At 38.6% G+C, this 16,504-nt stretch overlaps 1 protein-coding gene across 1 annotated transcript; it reads right to left on the bottom strand.

The window, feature by feature from the left end:
* Positions 1-10,838: 10,838 nt before the first annotated feature.
* Positions 10,839-15,668, bottom strand: LOC109094568 (LIM domain transcription factor LMO4.1-like). The gene is made up of 5 exons (XM_042730258.1): positions 15,391-15,668; positions 13,998-14,220; positions 12,436-12,532; positions 11,589-11,738; positions 10,839-11,458 (listed from the first exon to the last, which is right to left on the bottom strand). The coding sequence occupies exons 2-5, from the start codon at positions 14,210-14,212 to the stop codon at positions 11,450-11,452; spliced, it is 471 nt and encodes a 156-aa protein (XP_042586192.1). The 5' UTR covers positions 14,213-14,220; positions 15,391-15,668; the 3' UTR covers positions 10,839-11,449.
* Between the last annotated feature and the right edge of the window lie 836 nt (positions 15,669-16,504).

Genomic DNA, 16,504 nt, shown 5'->3' with positions numbered 1-16,504 from the left:
AAAGATCATCTGTATCAATTAATCCCATGTGTTAGCTCTTTATCTTTCCATTCCTTCTTTTGTGTGATTGACTGAAGTTAGTAAACTGCTGCTGTCACTTGAAAACTGGAAATTCCCACCCCTCGTGGCAAAAGCAGACACAGAAGAGGGGCAGTAGAGCTGTGGAAAGATTGCGCTCTTATCTCCTCCTTTTGACAGATTTATTCCCTATCAAATTAAGGTCTACCGTACAGTAGAGATGTCAGTTAAAGGGTTAAGTTATGTTTTACGTGGGATATTATGAAAGCAAAAGGCTTGTTTTGTTTTCCCTACTATTTATGTTTCTGTGAAACAGGAAGCCATGGGTGGATAATTTCATATTCATAATCACCCTGGAGTGGTTAAAATTGTGAATATGAATGGGAATATATACTTCAGAGATATTTTACTCATAAGAATTTCTAGGGATGCCAATAATTGTGTCCAACGTGTATTTGAGAAAAACATTTATTTCATAATGATATTTATCCCCATTTTAAATTCTTATTATCTAATGAAAGGTTAGATTTTTGTGATTTTGTTAAATAAATGATCAAAAGGATTAACAATGCAGCAATGCAGATTAATTTTCACAGCCTTCTTTGATCATATTTACCAAGGGTGCTGATATTTTTGGCCATGACTGTATATGTCAACAAAAAATACTTATTAGTAATATGAAAATTAAATTTCTTTGGGAGGGTTTGTCTTCGCCATGCTTCCTGGAAGTAGGGGTAGGAACTTAACAGACTCATGTAACAGGAAGGAAGTGAATACCTTATTTTTTTTCTTGAAATCCTTTATTTGGTTGTTTGCTTACATGTCATTGAGAAATAAAACATGGATAACATCTAGAAAATACTTACAAAAGGAAAATGACAACTATAAACTGCAGCAACTATAGTTGCCGGTGGGCTTAAATGGGTTAATAAAGGTTTACTTTTATGCATTTCCTTGCACAATACTATGTTATGACCGCAAAATTTTTTTACAATAGTGCATGATTTGTTAATACATTTTCACATTTGTATCACATAACCAGCTCCATATATGGTTTTTCTGATGTGGTAAACTTTCTCGGTAGCGCACCTGATACAGCATTGCACTTTCAATGTACGAATCCTGTGAAACACAAGTTAGGATAGAAGTGTTTAAAGACTTACAGAAGCAAGCTAAAACTGCATGGTTGCTTCAAGCAAATGTGTTTTTACCCCACATTTGCTTTTGTTAATACTATCAGTAACCTTTGAGTTCCAATAACCGGACGTTTCAGTTACGAATACTGCGATACATACATCAACAAGGTAATAAAACATTGCAACATTCAAGTTCATCTGTTTCAGATAAAACTGAACATGCTTTTGCAGCCACTCACTGGACAATTCGCTTTGAAAGTTTCGCAAAATATCATTTTGCAGAAATGTTGCCACAGGCACGTTTTCTCAGTGAAACTGGACTGCAAATTAGGGGCAGGAAATACAAGCTGAGATAGTTATGAGGAAAAAGAAAAAGCATATTTTTGCATATATTTCCTTGTGTAATCACATCCTCAGTAAATGTACCATATTAACCCTTCTTTACTCCAAAATACCACAGGTCATGCTGTAAAACCATAGTAAATGAATATGGCATTTCTTTCAAAATGCCATTTCAATTTAGATTTTTGACAAGAGTAGTCATTAAAAGCAAGTTTCCCCAGTTTTACTGTAGTAAATGGTATTTTGATGCAAACTAAAGAGGTGAGAACAATGGTAGGGGAGCTCTTCACGTAAAATACACAACGCACAAAGCTTCCACAACTTTCAAGAGCAATTTTAGTCAGAAACGAATCTGAGGTACTGTAGACCTCCGCCCCAGCCGCAAGTCATGCTATGGAGATAAAGATAGGAGAGGCGTGTGGGTGAGTGTTTGTGTTGGGGGTGGGGTGTCAACTCAAGCAGGCTTCCATGTAGCTAATTTATTTACAGATTTAATTAGACCGATTGAGCCCTCACAGTTCAGAGAGAGTGAGTGAAAAAGTGAGGGAGAGAAAGAGAAGTAGAGAAAGAGAGAGAGAGAAATGTTGCCAGCGCTACACTACTTTAATTACTCTCTCCTGCACCAGATCCCCTCTCTGTGACGTCTGGGGAAAAGCTTAATTAAAATCCTCATTATTTTACTTTTAATTAGTTCCCCCCTCTTTTGTTTCCTTTCACCATATGGCCATGTTCCGTGGTCAAATTAACGTAATTGAGCTAATTAAGCCGATTGCCTTAATTATTCAAAGCGCTCTGATTGGGCGAGGAGCCTGCTTTTTTTTCACCCTGCCTCTCTCCTTCTCTGACATTCTCTGCTCTGGGAAGTTCACAGTTGTCAAGTCTGTCTCTCTGTCGCAGAGGCCCTAGTGATTCACTGCACAAGTGGCTCATTACTAGCTAACATTGAGGAGACATGTTCTAGAAAGCGATCTGATGGAGACCTGAGGGAGCTCCTGACAACCGACCGCACCCTCCTGTGATATGAAAGTCTAATGAGTTGATATATTACGTGTAGGATCACAAAGCAGAGATGATGTGAGTGTTGTTTTGTCAAAACCTTGAGACTCGGAGAGATGGATCTGCCAGAGCCACGGCCTAGCGTTCAGCGTGCATTTGAGTTCAGCTCACCTCCATTCCTGTTCCCTGCTTTTGACTAGCAATAGCAATAGACATGCCAAAAACAAAATACTAGTGGTTAGCATGCATGTTCCAACGTGTGTGCGCAGGAAGAGCGAGAAAGCTTGTGAGACTCTGACAACATGTAAAAGTTAGGGGCAGAAAGAAATATAACTTGTTTTTAGAAGGAGGGGGACTAAAAGATAATAAAAATCATGCAGACCTCTAGTGTGAGGCTTAGCGGTTAGCATGCATGTTCCAACAATGCTATGAGGCTAATGACGAGAGTTTGAGTAAGTTACAGCTCATGTCAGTTTGCATTTCTGATTCATTTTCTGTCCTGTCTATACTATTAAAGGGGTCATATGATGCGATTTCAAGTTTTCCTTTCTCTTTGGAGTGTTGCAAGCTCTTGGTGCATAAAGAAGATCTGTAAAGTTGCAAAGACTAAAGTCTTAAATCCAAAGAGATATTCTTTATAAAAGTTAAGACTTGTCCACGCCCTCCTAAAACGCCTCGTTTAAACATGCCCCCACGTCTAAGTCACAGTGTGGGAAGATTTGCACAACACCGCCCAAATGTTCATGCAAAGAAGGAAGGCGTGACTTTTATTCTCACTTTTGCCGCCGGTGCCTTGTCGTGAAGACGCTGTGTTTCGTTGTGAAAGCAAAAATACTTTCTTTGGCCTTCCAAAAGAGGACACAACTAGAAATTAGTGGTTAAGTTGTATTTACAGGACTGTTCCAGAACAGTTCAACCCAAATATTCTGATGTGTGCAGTGCATTTTATGGAGTACTGTTTCCTGATCCTGGGAGAGAACACTACAATGCCAGCGCTTCTGACTCACAGTCTGTAAGTAGGTTTACATATGTAAAGGATTTGCCACTGATGATTCAAACGTGAGTTTTGAGCAGCGGTTCTCAATTCCAGTCCTCGCGCCCCCTGCTCTGCACATTTTGTATGTTTCTCTAATGGCTTCAGACATTTGCTCTATTCGAACGTTAGTGCCCTGCGAAGTGGACATCACAGGATTTTCTGCCAAGAGTCCAGTTCGACGCAAACGTTTATGTTCCATTCAAAGTGCACTGAAGTGTGCGATACGTGAATTTAAATAGTATTTATTTATAGAGGTGTAACAATATAAAACTTCACAATCATGGGAAGAAGGAGACGGGAACCGGTGAACACTCAAATAAAACTTTAATAACCAAATAAAGATAAAACAGCGCGACAGCCCCTCACGGTCAACTGACGCGCACAAACAAAAACCAAACACAAAATAAATCCCAGGCCTGGTCCTCTCTCGTCCTTCACTGTTGTCGCTCCTCTTTTGTATCCTCCCAATCTCCTCCGTGGGACTCGAGACTGGTGAGTGGAGCAGGTGTCGCTCATTTCCCAATCACTCCAATGGCCTCGCTCCGTTCCCACGGCTCTCGGCCCCGCCCCACTCGTCACATACCCCCATCGCCCCTCGCAGGCCGGGGGGAACCGCTCACGGTGGCTGCAGGAACCTGGGGGTAGGACAGACAGACGAGGCGAGAGAAAAGGAGATGGAAGGATGAGGAGCGACAGAGACGAGAGAGGGGAGAGAGGAGAAGAAAAAAAATTCAGGTTCCCAGACAGGCTCGGCCCTCCACCAGCTGGGTGAACTCTTCCGCGGTGCCTGGCGGCGGCACTGGATGGCCCTCGGTGGAGGGCACGACACTCCTCCGCTGCCCGGTGGACGGCGACGGCTCCTCCGCTTTCGGGCAGCCGGCAGGAGTCCCCCGTTCCCTGCTCCTCCCCATTCCGGCGGATGGCAGCGAGTTCGTCCGTCCCCGGCAACTCACTCCAGCCCACCGCCTCAAGCGTCCACGGTGCCAGACTGCTACGCCCTGCTCGATGGCCCCGCGGATTCACCCCAGCGGTGAGGGATCTTCGGCAGCGCGTCCCTCCTTCAACCCGGGTTTCGGCACCAGTGTAACAATATAAAACTTCACAATCACGGGAAGAAGGAGGCGGGAACCGGCCATTATTCAAATAAAACTTTAATAACCAAATAAACATAAAATAGCGCGACAGCCCCTCACGGGCGACTGCCGCGCACAAACAAAAACCAAACACAAAATGAATCCCAGGCCTGGTCCTCTCTCGTCCTTCACTGTCGTCGCTCCTCTTTTGTATCCTCCCAATCTCCTCCGTGGGACTCGAGACCGGTGAGTGGAGCAGGTGTCGCTCATTTCCCAATCACTCCACCGGCCTCGCTCCGTTCCCACGGCTCTCGGCCCCGTCCCACTCGTCACAAGAGGTATAAGATGTCAAACTTGTCCGTGTGTGAAGAGGCAAATCCGTGAATGAATGTTCCGAAGTGAGGTAAACTTCAGCAGATTTCCCTTGCTCAGGGAGTAGGGAGTAATGAACACTGTGTAGGGACCATGTCAATGGGAACACAGTTCATGCACGGAGCTAACTTCTAACGAGCTGATTATCTATATTAAGTGTGTTAACAAAGAGAGACATGCAAAATAAGCAGAGCTGGGGGACGCGAGGACTGGAGTTGAGAACCCCTGGTGTAGAGTAGCGCTTGTTGTTTGTCATTTCTCCGAACAAAAATGCAGACATGGTTTTATGTTTACGTGGCGCAATGCAACGCAACGCCTAAAAAATAAACATGCCGTCACACGCTTGAGGCATTTGGCCAATCACAGGCACTGGATAGCTGGCCAATCAGAGCACACTTCGCTTTTCAGACCTATGAGCTTTGTGAAAAACAACGCATTTCAGAAGGCGGGGCATAGAGGAGAAACAATAATATACAGTATGTGGAAAATAATTTGCTTTTTGAACCTTAAACCACGTAAACACATTGCATTACACCAAAAACACAAAATAATGTTCTTTTTAGCATCCTCATATGACCCCTTTAATATCAATGAAGTGGCAGAAAGACAAAAAAAGGGAATGTGCTGAGGTTTGGCAAGGCTATGGCTGAACATTGTGCTATGAGGCTCATGCGGTGTGAGTTTAGCTCACGTTAATACATAATAACTTTAGATTTTTACCTCTGACTATGTTATTGAGGCTTCAGAACTCACATAAGTTATGTTCTTGATTAACATAATGAACAAAATGTGTAAGGATCCCTAACTGTTGTTGGTTGCAGAGCTTCTTTTCTGTAATAAATCCAAAAGCAAGTGGAAAAATTTTTAGTCATTGGAACAGGGCGATGCTAAAATACAGGTTGGCCTATGGTATGTCATCCCTACAGTACTTATTTATACAGTGGATGTGAATTTTCACATCAATTCCTATTTTTGCATCATTTCTTGTCCTCTACATACTATTAATAACAAATTCAGTTGAAAGGGTCAAAAAATTAATGCTATATTAAGATTTGTTGGCGATGTGTGTTAGTGGTTAGCGTGTACAATCTGATATATTCATGTAATGTCCTGTGTAGCCTTTACTATCACTATCAATAAAAGTGGCAACAAAGCCAATAGAAGAGAAAAGTAAAAGTACATGAGACCAAGACATGGCTTAGCATTTAGCATATATGTTCTGACATGTGTTTATGACAGAAATTTGAATATGAGCCCATATCATTTTATGTTTGTACATAATTCCTGTCATCTATACACTGTCATTAAAGATTAATATCGATTAAAGCAGAAAAGGTTAAAAAAGTGGATGCTATAAGATTTGTTGGAACTGTGGTTAACATGTTCACATAAGTCCAAAATCACGTAGGCCTATAGCTAAAGTATTATATTTAAAAAAGAACTTGCTTCACATCTGTTCCAAAAGTATGCTCTGTACAGTTTGTTAAGTTCAAAGGGCACTATGAAGGGCATAGGGAATAAGGGAACACTGATACATCACTTCACAGGAAATGGATATGCAAATTTAACCACTCATTGCACATCACTCCAGTATTTAATAAAAGAAAGGATGGGGAAATAAGTCAATGTTCCAGTATTATAAATGAGTTTAATTAGTACTAGGTGTGTTTCGCACACGAATGTTCGTGGGTAAAAAGTGTGTGAGAGAAGTGATTGATACATTGAAACTTTCACAATTATGGATAAATAAGCAAAAACACATCAAACATCACAAATAAGACATTTTATAGAAAATAATACCATTATATGAATAAACATGGGTGTATTACATTTACATTTATGCATTTGGCAGACGATTTTATCCAAAGTGACTTCCAGTGCATTCAGGCTATACATTTTTTTTACCATGTGTGTTCTCTGGGAATTGAACCCATAACCTTTTAGCGCTGCTAACACAATGCTCAACCACTGAGCCACAGGAACACTTTTATACACCCACACATTACTCAGACACAGATCATGTATGTATTAATATACAGAAGTTTTGTGTCATTATATCTACTTAAACTTCTCTAACAGGTTTGACTCAAGTTTCATCATGTGTTTGATGATGTTACAGGGTTGAATAAATTCCGTCAGTTGAAGTGAACTTCAGTAGATATCCCTTACTCACTGAATAGGGAGCAGTGGACATTGTATAGGGTGTCTGTGAATCAGAACGCAGCTTGAGCCATGGTACTCTTGCAGTTAGCATGGTATCAAGATGTTAGCATAGCACAAGGCTAAACAAGCTAACAAAATGAGTCATGATGCTCATGCAGATGGTGTAATGGTGCGTTCAAGTCATCTCGTATCGATCGTATTTACGAGTTGAATGCACATGAACGCCACCACAATATCGTAAATACCAGTGGGGAGCTCGGGATTTTCTTTAAGCCCCGATCTGTACGAGTTGAGGGCGTGTCAGTGATTAACATGGGGGAATCAATGGATGCAATGTCTGTAGTTGACGGTAAATTTTAATTGAATTTCAATGTTTACTAGTCTATAAACTGTCATTTATCATGATCATCATTAATCTTGTTATAAGCAGCAAGTTAATGAATTACAACTAAAAATCCTAACATTTGTGCACCTTTAGACGAGAAATGGTTTGATTCGCAACATTGCACATGGCTTTTAACATTTTTTTTATCTCTCCGTTTAGCATTTTTCTATAAGCAGAGTTATTAAACCTTGCTGTAATTTCTTGCTATTCATTAAAAGAAGGTACAGCGCCATCTTGCTCCGACGAAACTGACTTGAACGCACCTCACGTCATCAGCACGACTTCCCACCTCGTACGTACGAAATTCCCAGGAGGACTTGAACGCACCATAATTTCCTGTCATTTCTATACTATGGTTGCAGCTGAAATCCCATAATGTGATCCATTACATTACACATTTTAGGTAATGTAATCAGATTTTTTTATTACTTTTAGATCACTTTTGACCAAACTCGTTAATCACATTGATTTTTATAATATAAGCTTACACCATATTGATATAAAAATACAAAGAGAAAGAAAATATATAAGTCGTGGGCTACTTTAAAAAAAAAAAATAAAAAATTACGATGAAAAAGGAGGATCAATAAATTATGAGTAATGCTGTTGTGTTAAAAAAATATGTAATCAAAAACGTAACTGTAGTTTAATTGCAAGTATTTAAAATGTAAAATAATATAATTACAAGTACTTAATTTTTGCGATCTGATTACATAATCCAAATTACATGTAATCAGTTACTACCCAGCAATGATGATTATTATTATACATGATTATGCCTGTTCAAATTCTCTTTGTTGTTCCTAAAGCAATTTTTTAAACCTACTGTACAATTGTTTATAATACTTGTTCTCTATCCAAAACCCTTAACTAAAATGAAAGGGAAATATATTGATGATATAAATGTGATATATAAAAAGCGTCTTACCTCATTCCCTAACCCTAACCTCAAAATCTTATTGGTTGATAGAATGTTGCCCTAGAACCCCCCCATAAAAAAAAAAAAAATTTTGAGGGCATGCTGTATTTGGCGAAATTACAGGAAGCATCGGAAAATGGTGAAAAGGCTGAATAAGTGAATGTTTCGAAATGGAAGACAGTGGACGTGTGATAAATTGTGACAGGAAAACAAAGCGTTTCTAAATGTTCTTAGTTGTTAGCTGGTAAAAATATCCACACTCTTCTCTTTCCCACTTTTTCACAGCGGGAGGCATGGAAACTCAGGCAATTACACTCATTTGCATGTGTTAATATGATTAATTAGTGAGTATAAACACTTTTTCCATGACAGAAGCAGCATAGCAATTCATACACCTGCAAACTTTTTCTGATAGAGGATAATGCCTGTTGACTAAGAGGCTTTTTTTCTCCCCTCTATCCCTCTAATTGGCATGTGAATATGCGTGGTTAATTAGGAATATGCAGATGAAGCTTGATTGGTTTGAATGCAGAGTGTAAGTTGAGGCACGGTGGGATTCAAATTGTGCCGAGGTTTTGATTTCCTTACTTATCAAGATATGACGATAATTGCAATTGTGATCATTTGCATACGTTAATGAATTTGCCTGATGCTTTTCAATCGAATGTGAAATAAATAATTGATGCAGTATCAGCACCTACACCGACATCAGGGATGCTTTTTTATAACTAAGCGCATTAAGGTGCCATTTTGGAGCTAATTTAAAGAACGTATCTTCGCATCTTTCCTACAAGTCCTTATGAATTACATGTATGAGACATTAAATGAATGCATATAAAACAAGAAATTAATGCAGAGTAGGTTTTCTCTTAAAACAAATATTTTTTTATTTATTTATTATTGTGGAAATGTCAATTACTTGTCTCTAAAGTTAAAAGAAGAGCAATTTCCCACTAGTTTAGAGGCGGCTTACTCAAGGGCAGGAGGTTGTGGGAAGGGAAAGGGGGTGAAAAAGTTGTGCTGTGTACTTTAATTGCGACATGGTAAACATTTAACATGTGTGATTGTTTTGAGGCAGCGAACGGAAAGGAGCGACTGCCTCTTAATTAACTAGGCGGCAGATTAGTCCTTATTAAATTCAAACACGGGATCAGAGCAGAGTTCAGCCTCCCTAGTGCAATAGCAGCACAGATACGGCACTCACAATGAACTTACACACTCCACGCTCACATTTAATTGCTTCTGTAATGGTCCGAGCTCGAGCCCTATTCATACTAACCCTTTGGGTAATCAGGTTTGCACCGCTGAGAGCAAAGCTAATAACTAGCAGAAAAACAGTAATAAACAATGAACAGTGAAATCTGGATGGTAAAAAGGGACAACAAATTCATTCTTGGCAGCTGGGTTGTTGTATTTCCCATTTATTGGATAATTGCACCTTAAATAGACATCACATGTTGAGCAGATAATTCAACCGTTACAGAGAGTACTGGTATAAAAACATATTTACAGTTCTACACCCTGAACGATGTCCTAAAGATGTATGAAGATATTCTGTTTGTGACGTTAGTCAACATGAAATCAAAACCGACCCCATTTACTTTTTAAAAGCACTTTTCTGGTGTTAAAGTGCGTCACATTTGCTTCTTGGTGCAAATTTGTGGGCGAAATCCAGTTGTTTGGCAACTGACCCTTCAGAAAAACCTGTCCACCTTAGTTACTGTTGCTATATCCGACCCACTCAAGAGACAAAGAGAAAACTGACATTGCACTGACAGAAAAGACAGAGCAGGTTACTTCTGGTATGAAACAAGCTCTCAGCTTTCAAATTTTGTCATTTTTTAAAAAGAAATGAAAACATTAAATACGGTTTTGTGTCTCTTTAATGTGTCGCGAGAGATCACTGTATTGCCACAGTTTAAGAGGCATTTCATATTTATTTAAAGCATGAAATAAACATGAATGAACATCAGAACGTATTTTATTAACGCGGAAAGATGTCAATACACAGCGTTATTCAAATTTGAGTCCACCTCCTGGGCCGCGTTGTTTAAGGGGAAAATGCTCATGGTGCGATTGTAGCTCCATTGGTTTCAATGGGTCTCCAATGTACTTAAGCTTACGATGCTTTTGGGAAACGCAGCCCTGTCTGATATGTTTGTCAGACAAGATGGTAGATTCTGCGTTATGATTGGTCAGATCGCCTGTGAATCAAGCTCTTTGCGAAGGGTCAATAGGATACAATTTTGCATGAGTTTGAAAAAAAATTTCTACTCAGACTGCGCTCATGTTCGAATTAGTCACGCAAATTCACCGCAACTGGAAATGGTTTGAAAGTGATTCAAGTGTGAGCTGTGCTTAATGCACTGCTACAGTACTGACAAAAGACTTTTTTTTATTACAGTAAAACTGCTGAAATTCATTGTGACCGCACCTTTAGTGTGCATGATTTATCAGTGCACATCATCTCAAACAAAAAAAAAAGTCATAAAAATGTAATAACTTTCACCCTTTTCGGCTGCCATCACCAGTCTCTCTAATGTAATAGCCACTTTTCAAGTTCCAAACAATTCTTGATGCATTTGTTCATGATCAAATATCCTTTTTAAATCGGATACATGTCAAAAACGGGTTTTGAACGCAGTTTCGTCTTGACTTGAAAAAGCATACATTGCTTTCAGATGAAGCCTTCTCTCTGAGGTTAGATGTGAGAGAGGCAGGATATCCTGTGAGAAAATAGAAGTCACTTCTGTTTTCAGGGGCGAGAAAGCCACAGTGAGAGATACTGCAGAATCCACCACAGTTTGATATGAAGTCAGATATAAAGAAATGCTTCCATCGCTCTCAGCCCAAACTCATTCTCCCACTTTTTCATTTAAGTCTGTAAAAACATAAGTGCATCAAAGGAGGAGTGTCTGGAGGATGTCAGTGAAGAGCTGTGATGAGGAGGACACTGGAGGGTAAACAGAGAGAGGAGAATAGGAAGGGGCGAAGACGACGGGGAGTCCTTCAGCAAACCTACAAGACACAAGAGTGGTTAAACTGCATGTTTATGCTCTTTGGAAACACTTTAGTTATGGACTGCAGACAAAGACCAAACTCACATTGTAATATGACCTTAAAGAATAAAATAAAGAGTAAAACTCACTTTCTGGTCTGGTAGCACTGGGTTGCTCTGCAGGTGAGTATTAAGGTGTGCAGCTCCTGGCCGGTCGTGTTCACAAAATATGGTGCCGTTTACAAAGTGGAATCGGTCACCGGGGACCAACTGGTTTCTGCACGTTGCACAGGAGAAGCACTGGAACAGAAAAGAGAGAATCGAGTAAATTTGACCCTGCGGCATGTTGTAAGTGCTGCATTATTAGCCATGTGTTTTATTAAAGTATGCAGAGCTGCTAGTCAGGGTTAGCCTGAACTAACTGCCTCATCTCAGTGCTTAAAATAATTTTTTAATGAGTTAATCCTCATGTAACCAAGGTCGGTTTCATTGTAAAAGAACAAGACTGAACAAGGTTAGCATTAGGAGAACATTATTATGAGAAGCTGTAAGATATCTAGGCTTGGCCCAGAGAAATAAATGTACCATACTGTAATACGACATAAATAAATAACGATTCACATGTTTAATTCAGCTCTAATGAACATCTGCTGTTTAGAAACCCATTAAATATAGCACTCAAGTTAAAGGGAAGCACAGCCAAAAAAAAAAATGTCGTCCAAACCTGTATGACTTTCTTTCTTCTGTGGACTATAAAGATGATGTTTTGAAAATGTCTCTCTTTTTCCAAACAAATGAAACTCAAAGGTGTCCAATGCCATTTTGAATTGATTTTTATTGTATGTACAAAAACAATCTTCAAAACATCTTTTTGTGTTTCAAGAAGAAAGTCAGTCATACAGGTTTGGAAAGACATGATGGTGAGTATTTTTTATTTTATTTTTATTTTTGGGTGAACTTTTACAATGCTGTCATAGTTGTGCTTCACATAACCAACCTTGAGGTGGTAGACATTGCCCTGTGCCCGCATGACCATTTCACTGGCGGGAATGGACTGACCACATGCACTGCAAGCCCCCGTGTGCCCAAACAACCTGGAGAGCACAGAAAACACAAATGAAGTAGAAGAAACATGTTGTAGAACCTGGTTTTGCTTTACTGCAGGAGAACAGCTATGAACAGAGTTGACACAAAAGGATTAGCATTAAATCATGCCGTGTGATGCGTCTCTGATGTTCTCTGTGGGAGCGTGTGAGAATGCATCTGCAGAGATCATCAGCACCCGGTGGATGCAAAGGAGTCCAATGCAAATCAACACAAGAACAAAATGCTTGTCAGCATAGCATGACAACTACGGCTTCAGACAACTTTGGCTAGGCTATTTGAATTGCAAATGACTGTGGAGACTCTTGCCTCAAACAGTCTCATTATCGACTTGCGTCTTTGTTATAATAATTAAGATTTCGGATGTGGTCACTACTAAATGTGGAGGTGAAAAAACATGGCTCTATGAGTTAAAAGCTTTTTTCACACTCATTACTAGTTGTTAAAATCTAACTCATGTCATGCATTGTATTTTAAGAGTGTAAGATGGGTTTTTCCATTTGTAATTTACTCCTACGTTTTGTAGACTACCTGAACAATATATGGATCATTGAGCAATTAAATGATTTCTTAAAATATGTAAGTGACACCAAACAGCACTTGATTAGTGAAATTAAGCGTGTAGAAGTTATATTAGTGCAGTAAAAATTAAGAGGTCAAATGAAATATACAAAAATGTTTGTATGTTCTTATTATTTTATATGTGGTTTTCTATATTTTCCACCCTGTTACTAAAATAAAATAAAAATAAAATACATTTAAAATCTTGCTTTTTGTGTGTTTGCAGTTATAAACCTTAAAATGCATAAAATTTTAGCAGATAATACAATCAATTAAAAAAAAAAATTGCTAAAGTGTAGCAGGGTTACAAGTAACAGAGTTGAAAATTTCAGTTGAATCAAGCCATAACTCAGTAGGAATAGCTAGTCTGTGACCAAATACTGGTTTGTAGTAACTGATAAACCTATAAATCACATTTAACTGATCCTAAATTAAAAAACAAAAACATGTTTGTTCACAAAAAAAAACTTGGGTAACAGGGTGGAAAGGTTATGCTCAATACAATATTTTAGAAAAGGTCCAAATGATGTGACACAATTTTAGGAATTATTATTATTTGTAAAGGGGAAAAATGAAAGTAACAGGGTTTAGACTACTTTTTTATTGTTATTTTTTACATTCTTCCCATTTTAGTGATTAAAATTAGTTAAAGAGCTTTACTACAACGAGTTGAAGATCAGTTCAACAGATTATGTTCATATGATAAATTGCTAGATGTGGTTGAGAAGGTCATGACCTCTGAGCTAAGAGGGGTCATACAGAAATACTGTTTTAAAACAAGCTACTTTTCATGCTCGATTAATTTGGTCATTTAATATCATTTGATACAAATACATCTACTGTAACACTTCTCACAATGTCTCAGGTTCTTTGGTGTTGGCGCGTGCGTCTGACCTGATGTAGTCTGTTCTGCAGAGGATCATGCCTCCTTTGCTGTAGCAGGTGGTCCCGATCTCTCCCAGCTGAGCCTGACAGCACGAGCACTTGAGGCAGCGCGTGTGCCAGTAGCGCTCCATGGAGAAGAGCAGGAAACGGTCAGCGATGTGACCCCCACAGCCTGCGCACGACCTGGACGCGCACGTGCCGCCTGTAACCTGACTGTTCACCATAGCTACGGCTGCAAGGAGGCAAATGAGAAAACCAGCTGTGTGAACTTCATCTAACCATGCATGATCATGTATGACACACTATATATGACGTACAATTCTTTCTATAATAGATGTAACAGTACAGCAGTCCCAGTGCACTGAAGAGGACACGGCTCTCCCCATTTAAAACAGTGATTCTTAAACTCAGTACCTCAGATAAATGAATATTTGTTGGCTGTGCAACTAAATAAACAAGTCATCAAGTGCATCCTAAACTACACAGTGATTCAAAGATATTGGTAAATATTGAGATATGCAAAATATATAAAGTAAAGGTGCCAGCATAAGAAGTTTATGATTCATCACATTTTTCAATATTTAAGTAAAGCTGGATATAAAAAAAATGTCTCATTTAACATCCTACGCATCTAAAACACCAATATGAGGTCTTGTGATAAAACAGTTCATATTTTCCGTAAACAAGCAATAAAAAAACAAGCAGACAAGGTCCAGAATAAACTCTATTTAACACTGAATATTTATTATTTTTATATGATTTCCACTACAATACCACTTAAATCTTTTTACCAAAATATACACTATAAATATACAATACCAAAAAATCTTTTCAGGCAAAGAACAATCACTAAAAAGACAAACAGTGCAGCCTCCAAAAAAACTAATTAACTGTAATTCTTAAATCTTTACCCTTTAAAACACTAGGTTTAGTATGATCACTTTCTCCTATATATATTTATTTTTTTCTATGTATATATATATATATTAGTATTAATTTTTATATTTAGCTTAATTTTTTACGCTTAATGATAACGAAACATTTTTTCACCCCTATTTTGAAATTTTAGTTTCACAAATGTTATTCGAAACGTTAAAATAGATACTTTAATTGCATTTAATATGCTTTCTGTGTATATAAAATTCACTTTTAAACATATATATTTTCTTTTATTTTTTATAATCTTTCTTAAATAACCAACCTGTAAGAATATTTAACATCTATTGCATCTAGCACAGAAGCAGCATCACAATACAGAACATATCTTGATGAATCCACAGTGCACTCTAAACTTTAAATTCTCAGCTCAAACACTGAAACTTTGCGCATTTGAATGTACAGGTCAAATACCGATCAAATCCGCCAGAATGTCTCATATGTGTCTGTACAGAATGCTACTCACCTTGAAGAGCTTCGATACTCCGGTGAGTTGTTACACTGTATAAAGTTAAAGTTATCCACCTCGAGACTCGCGCGCTTATGACGGTCCTCCACTTCACGCCCACATTGCACAGTAACCGGCGACACGATTGAATTAACGTCGCTTTGCTGGACAGTGAATAGTTACTGGGTCCGCTGCATTGTGCAGAGCTCCAAAAGAAGACCTCGAGAGTGTGGACTTTAATCCGTGAGAGGTTTCATCAAGCAGGCGAACATCGAGTGAGGCTCACTGACTGACGGAGGCGGCGCGAGGCTTTTTATTATCAGAGGGCGTGGCTTATAACATAATCAATATAATAAATATTGGTCCGTCACGAATATTAAATCACGCAAATTAGACATAGTGCATATTAAATTTATTTCTAAAAATATAAACCGGAAAATAAATGTTCATTCGCAAACAAAACAGATAACATGGGTATTTATAAAGAGTAACCCTTATGAAAATTCACTGTAATTAAGTAAACGTTACACTAAAATTGTGCGCATGTTTATTCTCCTTAAGGACAAACTCACATGCAAGTAAAGTTGAAAAACTCATTTTGAAAATGCAGACGCAAACGATTCTTTTGAACTGGTCGTTTACAAGAATCGGTTTAAAAATCCAATCCATTGATTCTTTGAGATGGTCCTCACTGCAGAACACAAGATCCAGGGGGCGTGGCTAGATCCAGCTCCAACTCCTCCCACCGTACATGCACCTTAAATCTACCCGTCTCCACCCCTAAACCCATAGACATAATACATATATACCATATATACATATATACCATAGACATAGGTATTTATATGTCTATGCCTAAACCTACCAATCTCCACCCCCTAACCACGCCCCCTGGATCTTGTGTTCTGCAGTGAAGGGCTACTGGAATCTTTTACGTCAAGACGCGTTACGTCACCACGTGGTCCTTGACATTTATGCTGGACATTTTAATACAGTGTTTCTCAAACTTTTTTTTTTTTACCCCAAAACTATAATCAAAGTCCTCCTATATAACAATATAATATTAACATAGCTATAAAAAAAACTAATACATATATAAAACTGTTTGTTCTTCAATTAAAATGCATTATGG

Source organism: Cyprinus carpio, chromosome B8 (genome assembly GCF_018340385.1).
Source record: "Cyprinus carpio isolate SPL01 chromosome B8, ASM1834038v1, whole genome shotgun sequence".
In the NCBI taxonomy this organism is placed as follows: Eukaryota; Metazoa; Chordata; class Actinopteri; order Cypriniformes; family Cyprinidae; genus Cyprinus; species Cyprinus carpio.
Note: the sequence above shows the minus strand (reverse complement) of the source record. Positions and strands in the feature narration are given on the sequence as shown.

Coding starts and splice junctions, on each gene's coding strand:
- LOC109094568 (XM_042730258.1), bottom strand. CDS start 14,212: ATGGTGAACAGTCAGGTTACAGGCGGCACGTGCGCGTCCAGGTCGTGC. Junction 12,533..13,997: donor TGCAGAACAGACTACATCAG/GTCAGACGCACG, acceptor TGTGCTCTCCAG/GTTGTTTGGGCACACGGGGG. Junction 11,739..12,435: donor GCAATGTCTACCACCTCAAG/GTTGGTTATGTG, acceptor TTTCTGTTCCAG/TGCTTCTCCTGTGCAACGTG.